This window comes from Choloepus didactylus, chromosome 1 (genome assembly GCF_015220235.1).
Source record: "Choloepus didactylus isolate mChoDid1 chromosome 1, mChoDid1.pri, whole genome shotgun sequence".
Classification (NCBI taxonomy): Eukaryota; Metazoa; Chordata; class Mammalia; order Pilosa; family Megalonychidae; genus Choloepus; species Choloepus didactylus.
In genome coordinates this window covers 38,118,775-38,130,977 of record NC_051307.1, presented here as the reverse complement: position 1 = coordinate 38,130,977, position 12,203 = coordinate 38,118,775, and the positions used below count along the sequence as shown (strand labels likewise).

Sequence of the window (12,203 nt, the reverse complement as noted above, 5' to 3'; positions counted from 1 at the left end):
GTTTCTCTTATCAACTGAGGAAGAAACTCTTGGTGCCTCTTTCCTGCTATGATATCATAGGGAGAAGATATTTCTTAACAATATGGATTTCTTTCCACTTAAATCCCAGTAAAAGATGATGTAAAACTGTAACATGGAGACTTCTCTGTTCTTACCCACATTTTCTTTGCTCAAAGAAAGGTATTAACAGGATAGGAGTGGTGGATAAGATGGTACTGGACCCTGGACTCCTTATGTAGCTTTGGGGCGCTACAGGAATTGTTTTCATTTTTATGTTTAGTGGAGACTTTGCATCTTTAAGATAATGAAAACAAAAATTGGTTGAAGATTGACAATCTCGTAGTTGTAGTCTTTCAAGCTAGACCTCCAACTTCCTCCCCTCCTTCCCTCTTTCTCTCTACCTCTCGTCTCTTCCCCTGTCTTGTACTCTGGCAGGGAAAGTTGTAACATTCCTGCTGAAAATGTCCATATATTTTGTATTTTTTTATATTTTCATAAGCATTTTAATCAAAGGCCAAGTACAGTAAAATCATCCCTAGACTTTAAACATTATAATAAAATCTTTCTTATTGAATTTTGAATGACTAAATATTATTATATCAGATGTTACAAAATAACTTACACTTCAAAGAATTTTACCAACTATTCTTTGTTGGTGTAGACCTTGTCTAAATGCATGTTCTTCTTTATTATTTTTAATATTTTTAGTCTCCACAAATTCTTATTTACTATGTCCAGATTCATAGAAAAGTAACTAGGAAATAAAATATGTAACTACAGGGATATGGAATGCATTTTGCATCATTTTGATATTTTAATACTCTTGTAAAATATAATCTGAAATGTACAATAAAAATATATTTGGATCCATGAGTAATTAAACCATTCCTTCACAAACCAATATTTTCAAGTTTAAAAATAAGGTTTGAAACCATGATTTAGTTTTCCTACCTTTCCGGATATGTAAGTGACTTTAACTTTAGACTCTGGATCCTGTACTTGCACGTGGGACATTGCAGATCTGAGCTCTGGAAATATGTCAAACCAATGCTTGTAATATTTACAACATCATTGAAAAATTGAGCAAGAATCTTGACTTCTTGAAGTTTATGAAATGATTTGCTCTCTCTAAAAAGAAAATATGATATATTCAGTATATTTACAATTTGAAATGTAATTTTAACTCTAAAGTGAATATAATGTTAACATGCAGGATACAGAGACCCAGTCTTATAGAAAAAAGAATTTATTAGAATAAATTAAACAGTCATTTAAACATCATCATCATCATCGTCACTAAATATATGAACATCATCATCATCATCACTATAATATATGAATTCCCATATAGAAATATTTTGGACTTGGTTTTTGAGGAAAAATGGGAACACTTTGTTTTTCAAACTAGATAGCTACATTTAATATTTGTTTTAGGTTAAAGAAGTCACACTTCTTTTTTTAAGAGTCCTCAATAGCTACCACAGTTCCTTGAATAGACTACGTGTTCAAATAATATTTATTTTTTGTTCTTATCACTTTATCAAATAGTTTTGACTTGAAATGATAATTTTTAGAAGCCTAAGACTCAAAATAAAAAATGTAACATTTAATAATAATTAATACAATTTCCTGAGCATTACCAGTGTCCTTGGAATTATAATAAAGTTTTACATCCTTGATCTCATTTAACCATCTCAACAACTCTTAGCATTAGGTGCTATCAGTAGTGCCATTTTGCAGATGACAAAACTGAGCATCAGAGGAACAAAATGCCTTGCCCAAGGTCACACAGCTGGTAAATGCAGAGGTGCAATGAAAATGCAGCCATGCCAATGCTCTTCAGAAGTCTGATCAATTGCTAACCCTCAGTACCAGAAATCTGGGGTCCTGAGGTCAATTATGGCAAAGTGGGCCTGCCTGACTCCAAAGGGAAATCTTCTACCTACTCCACTGCACCTCTGCTCATTAGATAAAACTAGGGAAAGGTATAGGCAAAAAAAAAAAGGAGGAGAAAGAAAGAGATAGAGATATAGAGATGGAGATGGAGGGAGGGAGGGAAAAAAGAAAGGTGGAAGGAAGAAAGAAAAGATTTTAAACATCTGTTGCAATAATTTCCATTGTGAAGTGACAATGACCTGTTTGAGTAAAGATGGCAATCATACATGAAACTGCTGAAGATCAAGCCGTGGGGTACCCAGAAATATGTGCAAGTCCATATTTTTTTCCTGGTATCCTTCCACTTTGATTCCTCACAACCAAAAATTTGCCACCACTACCCTCAAACACCTCCTCACTTCTGGCAGGAGATGCCACTTCCTCTTTCACAGAGTATAATGTTATTGGGTGAAATAGCTAATGTTTACTTGTCTAAGAGCTTATCTACATTTCTTCAAGTTCAACGTATATCTATGGGAATGTGCTATCTTCCCCCACAAATTGACATCCACCGAATGGTTTCAATTGCCAATAGTTTGCTCATGACCACAAAATTGCTTCCTCAACAGAGGTGTCTGTGCTGAGTTCCCAGTATATACAGTATATACTGTTATTCACCATCTCCACTTGGATATTTCTGGGACAATTTAAGCTGAGTATGTTCAGAACGAAACACCTCATCTTCCCCAGCAGTCCTCTTCCAAAAACTTACAAAAGTTCTTATTTTATCACCACCTATAGCCCCAGCCAGAAAACTAGGATCCACCCTTATGCCATCCTTTCTTTCAACCCTCATATCCAATGTATCATAAATTCCTAATCACTTTACCTATGAAATATCCTAAATTTGCCCTGAATCCATCCTTATTTTTCCGTTTCTACCGCTAACACCCTACTCCAGGCCACCATTGTTTCTTGCCTGCATTCCTGAAGCAGCATCTATTCTGTTCCCTCTCTAATCCACTGTGGTCAAACTGTTCTTACAAAATAAAGATCCAATCCTGGTCCCAACTTAACTGCCCCAATGATTTTCTTTCTTGCTCATCATTTAGGGCTCAGCTTATATAAAATATCCTTAAAGAAACTTTACCTTCCCTGCAAATTCACATGCCCTGTTTTATGTTTCCATACACATTATAAGTTACTTCAATACATTTTTCACAAGTACATTTTATTTATATATTTTACAATTATTTGATTACCTTTATAACCCTCACTAGGCTGCAAGTTTAAGGAAGATGCGTTCATTTCTGTTTTGCTCACCATAGAATTGCTACCATCTAGCACAAGGTCTCAATGTTTGAATAGAGAAATGATGAACATTGTTATTTTATTATTATTATTAATTTAAAGTCTATCTGCTGCCCTAGACCAAAATTATGTGAAGGCAGAAATCTAATTTGTCTGAAATTTCATCTCCAATCTCTGGTATAGTTTCTGGAATACAGAAGTCCTCAAGAATTTTTATTGAATGTTTAAATTGGCCCATATTTGTGTATCTCTAAGGTCAGTGAATAGCACCATAATTAAAATAGTTTCCAAGCTCAAAACTTGGTCATCCTAGACTAGTTTCTTTCCTTTACATGTTCAACATCACAAAAAAAACACATCTATTCTAAAGTCTAAAAATCTCAGGAATCTAACTCACCCTTCTTTCTCACTTCACTGACTTGGTTCAGGATCCTGTCTTCTTTAGTATGAATTATTCCAATAACCATGCCTCTGGATTCCTGTCTCCAATCTTGTTGCACCCAAAATCCCCCATTACTCATCCACCTGAAGGATCATTCTAAACCGAATACACAATATTGACATTTTCCTGCGTAAAGTTCTGTATTGGCATATTAAGATATTTGGCTTCAAATTATAGTGTATAAATGATTTTTGTGACATAGAAAAATGATCACGCTATGACAAGTATACAAAATAAGGATGTAGAACACATATACAATAAGACACTAATTTTAGTTAACTTTTTTAAAAGGGTGTGTGTGTGTGTGTGTCAACAACATACACAAGGCAAAGGAGAAGTAGGAGGAAGAGGTGTGAGAAGGAGGAGCAATAATTATAAACAAAATGGTAAGTGCAGGCATCCCTGGATGGTATAATTACAAATGATTCTTGTTTTTTACTGTATAATATGCACATTTCCTACAGTGAGCAAATAATACTGTTTCAATTTTAAGAAGGGAAATAAATGATCATTTAAAATTCTCTAACTTCCCTGACATCTAAAAGATAGTTAAATCCCAAAACATAAATAAGTAAGAGGCAAATAATTATTTGTGGGAAAAAAAAATAAAGCTATTAGCCAGGCTTAGATGGACAGATTATTTACCATTTGTATATGCTCCCATATTTTATATTCCTTCATGAAAAGTGCAATAATTCATATATTTAAATAAAATGCATCAACATTTCATGGTTTTCCACATAAAACACGAGGTCTGTAAAGCAAATCAAGACTCACAACTTCTTTGCCTTCTAAACAAATCTGAAACAACTACTGTAAGACTGCAGTCAACGTGCTATTCCCTGATTTTAGAAACTTGATCTCCATTCCTTTGAGATCACCCTTTCTGGGTTCCTTGATTTCCCTGACTGTATAACCTCCAATTCATATGCCTGTTTGCCCTTGCCTCTGTGGGCTCACAGTACATTAAATGTTCTTCTATTATAAAACTTGTTACTCAAAGCTGTAATTGTGTCCCATAGTCTCCTCCAGGATTCTGTGTTCTCTTTGAGAACAATAACTCTGCCAGTTTCAGCTTGCATTCCCATTATTTTGTGAAATGTCTGACAAGTTTGGTGTTGAATGGCATTGAATATGTGAATAATTCAAAAGCTAACAAAGCATATTTCTGATAATAATGAATAGTATATTATATATACAAAATTTTAAGCAATTTAAAGTAATGAACTATTATGGAAAAATATTAATCATTATAACACATTCAAATCAGAGTTCAAAATTAGGTGGAAAGGACTCAAAACTTTCTCTTAATAAAAGATGGGTCTCCCAAAATTCCAAAGATGTCATTAGTAACAGAACTTAAGCCAAATTGTTGTTAGGCCAGTGACAATTAAATGAAATTTATATTTTATTTAATCACTAGAATATGGTACCTGTGAACCTTTTAAAAACAGTTCCATTATTTAGTGGATTTCTAGAAGGTTAGCAGGTTAGAATCCACAATTTTAATAGTAGCATACAATTTTATATTATTTACTTAAGAAAAAATGAATTCCCTAGTTTGAGAATTTATTAAGCAATCATATACATTCATATACATTCAACACATTCAAACTGATTATATTCTTTGAGATGATTATATAACTTTAAAATTTTAATAATATGTACACACACATACACACAAATGTGCATACTAACATACAGTTAAATAGAAGATAGAGGAAAAATAAAACCCTCCCCTATTATTGGGGGGTGGTGGTTGTGGCTGGGATTGACTCTCTGAAATATGGAAATAGGGTTCCTTTATGGATGAATTCACTAAATATTTATACACATCACTGTGGACCTTATCTTGCCTGAAAACTTGAGAGAACTAGGAGGCACAGTGGTTTGATAAGAACATTGGACTGAGAGTCAAGAGAAAATAATAAGAGTTAACGTCTTCAGTTGGGCTAACTCTCTTGTAGTCACTCTTTATGTAACAAAAACACGTCACTTTATCTCTTTCATATTCAGTATCTTCATCAGGGGAATGAAAATTATAATAAAACACCTGAGGTCCTTTCAATATCTAACATTCTAGGAACTTCTGGATAGAAAAATTTACACTATTTGGATTTTCTGCTGAAGTGGATACTCAAAACAAACATTTAATTTATGGAAAGCAATGTACTAAATTGTACTTACTCATAGAGCCTTGGTTCTGCCATCATCCCAAGCTGGTTTATTAATTTAAATGTAATAAAGCCATCTATCATAGTTTCTTCCAGAACAATTATACTGAGAACAAAATAATAAGCTATGAAACAAAAATACAGAATCCAATTCAAATAAATTTTTAATTTTGTTTTAGTACAGATGCACATATCTAGGAATAACCATATATGCAAATAATATTAAGAGGCATTCATTCTGTAAATGGGTAATATATTTTACTTCTCATTGTCGATTTTCAACTAGTCTTAAAAATGAGTAAATACAATGTTTCTTTAATTATATGAACAGTATTCCCAGCTAAATTTGCTTGACATATATAATCCCCAATTTCACTGGCTGTTTAGGAATAACTGTGAAATATGTAGTTCTATACATGGTAAGCTCATAGTAGTTCTTATTCAAAATTCCCCTACCAAAAGTTGATAGAGCATGTCTTTCATAGTCAAGGATGCTTAACTCAATCTTATACTCAAGATTATCAGTGCTTCCAGGAAGTTTTGGCTGTCTGTGAGTGATCCCAAGACCCCTCTTAAAACACAACATATGTGTATTGCATTCAAAGGAACATGTAATGCTTGAAATGTTCCTGCTAGAATCACTGTACAAAAAATGTGCCTGCCAGCCATTACATGCTACTACAAAACAGCCAAAGTAACCTAATGATTGTCTTATGCCTGATGCTTAGCACTACCTCAAATAAGGTAATGGATTTATGACTAGACCTTATGAAGGTTCAATAACTTCTGACACAAGGGATGTAAAGGGATAACTCCTACTTTGAAGTAACTGCTCAGTGTCAGCCAAATACTTTGTTCTACTCCATCCAAAAAATTGGGGGTTCAGCCTTGCTCAGATGATTTCTGGTAGCATGGCACTGAACTTTACAGAATAGGTTCCCACTTCCACTACAAGTACTTAGAAATCCATAAATATGTAAATAAACAACCAGGCTCAGAAGAAAAGAAGGAGATACATTAGGAGCTAAAACTGAAGAGCAATGAAAGCCAAGGCCATAAGAAGGAATGAAGCAAAGGGTATCACCATCACCACCACCACCCCCCCCACACACACACACACTCCCAGGGAATTAAGAGTTGGACGCAGCATGGAAATGGAAATTGATGTGTCAACATCCATGAAGGAACAAAAAACATGATGCTAAGCAACGGGGTGGAATGGAGGCCCCTGCACAGACCAAGAGACCTCAATTCAAGGCTTCATCTTTGAAAGGGGAGCTAGGGAAACTCCTTCTACTGGCTCTGGGTAGGTCTTAGGTGTAAACAAGCAAACAAACAAAGTTCCCTGAAGAGAAATAAAACTCCAGATAATGTGGCATCCATATTTGTACTAGCTTCTTCTTGAATGACCCTCAAATATTTACATAAAAGATACTCCAGTACTCCAGGATCACTGTGAGTTAGGTTTTGGAAAAAAATAAAACCAGGATGGAGGCACAATTTAAAGAATGAATTGCTGAGAATTTCTATATTAAAATAGACATGAATAAGGTTTGAAATAGCACAAATATATTTCCTTTACTTTTTAATCCAAACTTGGACAGTTCATTAAGATTAGAAAATAATAACAGTATACAATAAAAAAAAATTGTAAATTCAGCCAGAAGAAAATATAGATTATCTACAGGGAAAAATTAGGTTAACAAATTCCTGAAAACAGCAGAATTCATATTTTCAAAGTGCTGAGCAAAAATAGCTCTCAACATAGACTTCTATACCAAGCTAAATTTTCATTCCAGAGTAAGGTAAAGATAAGGATATTTTCAGGAGGGGGTAAAAATAGACAGAGGTAAACAGCTAGTGGAAAATCACTATGAATATAATTCAGCAGAAAAGAAACTGAACTGAGAAGAAAGGAGTGGGAGACAAGATACAATGTAGAAAGATGAAACTGGCAAATATAAGCGCACACCAAATATAACGAGAATATGCCTAAGTGAATTCATAATTGAATTCATAGTGTGTCAAATAAAAAGGAACTAAAATACTAGAAGACATAATATAAAAAATAGAAAAGAGGATAAAAGGTTCAAAGGCTATGTGAGGCAAAATGTTGCTGGGGGCCAAATCAAAGTAGTCTGTGAAATAAAATGCAGTTTTAAGTTTGAAGCAAAACATAATATTTCCTGAACTTTTATGCATCTAAAATTAACCCTCAAAATACAGGAAACCAAAACAGACAGAATTACAAGAGGAAAATGACAAATTTCAATTCAGGAAATTTTAACATACCCTCTTCAGAAACTTTATTGAATAAATAGGAAATTAGCAAAGATATTGGATCCAATTAACTTGCATGATTTAATGGACTTACTTAAAACGAAGAACTCAACAACTGTAGAATACAAATTTCGTTTTTCAAGTACAGATGAGATCCTTAAAAACTGTGAGCATATGCTAAGGGTCAAAAGTCCCCAAAGCAACCAAGCAATGAAAAAAAAGAAACAAAATCACACAATTGGCATCAATACTATGGAAACGATATCATAATTGAAAGTATGAAATACTTTGAACTCATGACAATAAAAGCTTTACACAAGAAATTGTGGGAAAGCTAAAGTTGTTTTTGAACATTAAATATGATTTTGAATGCATAAACTAGAAATTTAAAATGATTGAAAATTTATGAGTTAACTGTTCAATTCAAGAAATTTTGAAAAATATTAGAAATTAGAAAGAGAAATTAGAAAGAGAACAACAATCAAAATCTGATTTTTTAAAAAGACTAATAATAAAGTTTTGGCTAAATGGAATAAGAAAAATAGACGAGAGATTGCAAACAAATGAGTAATATTAGAAATAAAAAATATGACATAACTAAGAAAATTTTTAAAACCACAGCTGATTTATATTTATGTCCATAAATTTTGTGTCAAGTATTTTAAAACTTAGATTAAAGCAACAATATTCTACAAAATATAAATTCCTAAATAAACACTGGAAGATATAGAAAATCAAAATACAAGAAAATCTCTAAACATATGAAAATTAAACAATGCACTTCTGAATAATACATAATCAAAGAGAAAGTCTCAAAAGAAATTGAAAATACATAGAACTGAACGAAAATGAAAATGCAATATATCAAAACATGTGGACCACAGCTAAAGCACTGTTGAGTGGGAAATTTATAAATGCTTAGTTATAGATGAAGAAACAAATCAGTAATCCATGTTTCTGCCACAAGAAACTAGAAGAAGAAGAACAAAATAAACACAAAGACAAAAGGAAACATGTAATAAAGAACAGAGCAGAAATAAATGAAATTTAAAATAGGCAAACAAGAGAAAATCAATTAAATAAAAAACTGATCCTAGAAAAAAGATAAAATTGATAAACCTCTATCAAGACAATACAAAAATTAAACTACCGACCAATATCTCTCACGAACTTAGACACCAAAGTCCTCAATAAAATATATGGACAAACCAAGTCCAACAACACACACACACACACACACACACACGCACACAAATACAGTGAGATTTATCCAGAAATGTGACGCTTGGTCAACATTTGCAAACCAATCAATGCAATCTACACTATCAACAGACTAAAGAAGAAAAATTATTTGTTCTTATCAGTTACAAACAAAAAAAGCATATGAAAAGATTCAACAACTATTTGTGTGAAAAAAATTCTCAATGAGTTTGGAAGAAAGGGAAATTACCTCAAATTTTTAAGGAGTAGTGTGATAGTTTGAATCTGTTATGTCCCCTGCAAAAGCCATGTTCCTTAATGCAGTCTTGTGAGGGCAGACATTATGGGTGGGATCTTTTGATTAGGTTGTTTCCATGGAGATGTGACCTAACCAACTGTGGGTGAGAACTGTTGATTAGATTATTTCCATGGAGATGTGACCCTTCCCATATAGGATGGTATGCAGGTTTGAATGTATTATGTCCCCCAGAAAAAGCCAAATTCTTTGATGCAATCTTGTGGGGAAGACGTTTTAGTGCTGACTAGATTGGAATTTTTTGAGTGTTTCTATGGAGATGTGCCCCACCCAACTGTAGTTGATAACTCTGATATTTCCATGGAGGCATGGCCCCACCCATTCAGGATGGGCCTTGATCAGTGGCGCCATATAAATGAGTTGACAAACAGAAGGAACTCAGTGCAGCTGAGAGCAACATTTTGAAGAGAAGCTACAGCCAAAAGGGATACTTTGAAGAAAGCACATGAGCTGCAGATGAGAGACAGTTTGAAGACAGCCATTGAAAGCAGACTCTTGCTCCGGAGAAGCTGAGAGAGGACAAATATCCCAAGTGCAACTAAGAGTGACATTTTTGAGGAACTGCAGCCTAGAGAGGAACGTCCTGGGAGAAAGCCATTTTGAAACCAGAACTTTGGAGCAGACACCAGCCATGTGCCTTCCCAGCTAACAGAGGTTTTCTAGACACCATTGGCCATCCTCCAGTGAAGGTACCTGATTGCTGATGGGTTACCTTGGACACTTTATGTCCTTAAGACTGTAACTGTGTAACCAAATAAACCCCCTTTTATAAAAGCCAATCCATCTCTGGTGTTTTGCATTCCAGCAGCATTAGCAAACTAGAACAGATGGGTCTTGATTAGTTTACTGAGCCCATAAGAGAGCTCAGGTGCCAACACAGACCCAGACACTTAGAGTTGCAGGCAAAAAGACATTTGGAGATGCTAAGCTAAGAGAGGAAGACCAGAATTAGCCTCAAAGAAGCTAAGAGAGGACCCCCAGAGAAACCCCCTGGGAGAGCAATCAAGGATGCACAGGAGCTGAGAGAGAGAATCTAAGAGAGACAGAAACCCAGAGAAATTTTGGATAAAGCCATTTTGAAACCAGAATCTGGGAGCAAAGGACCAACAGACACCAGCCATGTGCCTTCCCAGCTGACAGAGTTGTCCAGTCGCCATCGGCCTTTCCTCAATGAAGGTATCCTCTTGTTGATGCCTTAGTTGGGACACTTTTATGGCTTTAGAACTGTAAATTTGTAACCTAATAAATCCCCTTTATAAAAGCCAATCCATTTCTGGTATTTTGCATAATGGCAGCTTTAGCAAACCAGAACAAGTAGCTACAAAAAACTTCCAATTAACACTGTGTTTAGTAGTGAAAGACTGATTGCTTTCCCTTTAAGATTAGGACTGAGGCAAATATGTCTGCTCTCACCACTCTTATTCAACACAGAACTGGAATTTCTAGTGTCTATGATAAGTCAAGAAAATAAATAATAGACATACAGATTGGAAAGGAAGAAAGTCCTTCCATTTTTTCATAAATGAAAGGACTGCTTACATATAAAATCCCAATTAATCTATGAAAAATTCCCAGAAATAATAAGTGAGTTCAGTAGTCACAGGAAACAAATTGAACACAAAAGTATCAATTTCATTTCTACATACTAACAGTGAATCTGCAGGTAGTGAAATTAAAAGTATAATGTCTCCAAAGAAAATTAAATACTTAGGTATACACTTAACAAAAGATGTACAGGATGTGTATGCTGAAAATTATAAAATGATTAAAGAAATAAAAAATACCTAAGTAAATGGAGAGACATATCATGTCTGCAGATCGTAAGGCTCAACATCTTAAAGATATCAGTTCTCTCCAAACTTATCTATAGATTTACTGCAATTACTATTTAAACTCCAGAAAGTTATTTTTGTAGATATAAAACAACCTTATTCTAAGATGTATATGGAAAGGGTTAGGCCCTAGAATATCTAAAACAATCTTAACAAAAAAATAATGAAGAGGAAAGAATCACTCCACATGATATTAAGGTTTACTTTATAGCTACAGCAATCAACACCCTTGTAAAGGCATAAACATAGATAAATGAAACAAAATAGAAAGCTCAGAAATAGACTTGCACAAAAATGCTTAAGTGATCAAATGATTTAAATTCTTAAATGATTTAAATGATTTTTGACAAAGTTTCAAAAGCCCTTCAGTGAAGAAAGGATAACCTTTTCAACAAACGGTGCTGAGCAATTGGACATCCACAGGCAGAAAAAAAAATTGAATCTCAACACAGAAAACTGTAACATATTAGAAAGAAATTATAAAGAAAATTTTCAGGATCTAGAGATTGGCAAACAATTTTTAGACATCATACCAAAAGCACATTCCATAAAAAGGCAAAATTGATAAGTTAAACCTCATGAAAATTAAAATTTTGCTCTGGAAAAACCATGTGAAAAGAATGAAAGGCCATCTTACAAACTGGAAGAAAATGTTTGCAAACCACATGTCCAATAAGGATTTGTATCTAGAATGCATACTTAAAGAACTCTCAACACTCAACAGTAAAAAACTAAAATAAAAATTCCAATTAGAAAAATGGGCAAAAGACATG

At 33.9% G+C, this 12,203-nt stretch overlaps 1 protein-coding gene across 1 annotated transcript in view; it reads right to left on the bottom strand.

Annotated features, from left to right (window-relative positions):
* LIPI (lipase I) overlaps nt 1-12,203 on the bottom strand; it is a 138,503-nt gene that overhangs the window by 107,351 nt on the left and 18,949 nt on the right. Inside the window, exons 7-8 of the mRNA XM_037800648.1 lie at nt 5,816-5,927; nt 952-1,128 (exon numbers count right to left, since the gene is read on the bottom strand). Coding sequence (XP_037656576.1) covers nt 952-1,128; nt 5,816-5,927 — 289 coding nt within the window. The remainder of the gene's footprint in view (nt 1-951; nt 1,129-5,815; nt 5,928-12,203) is intronic.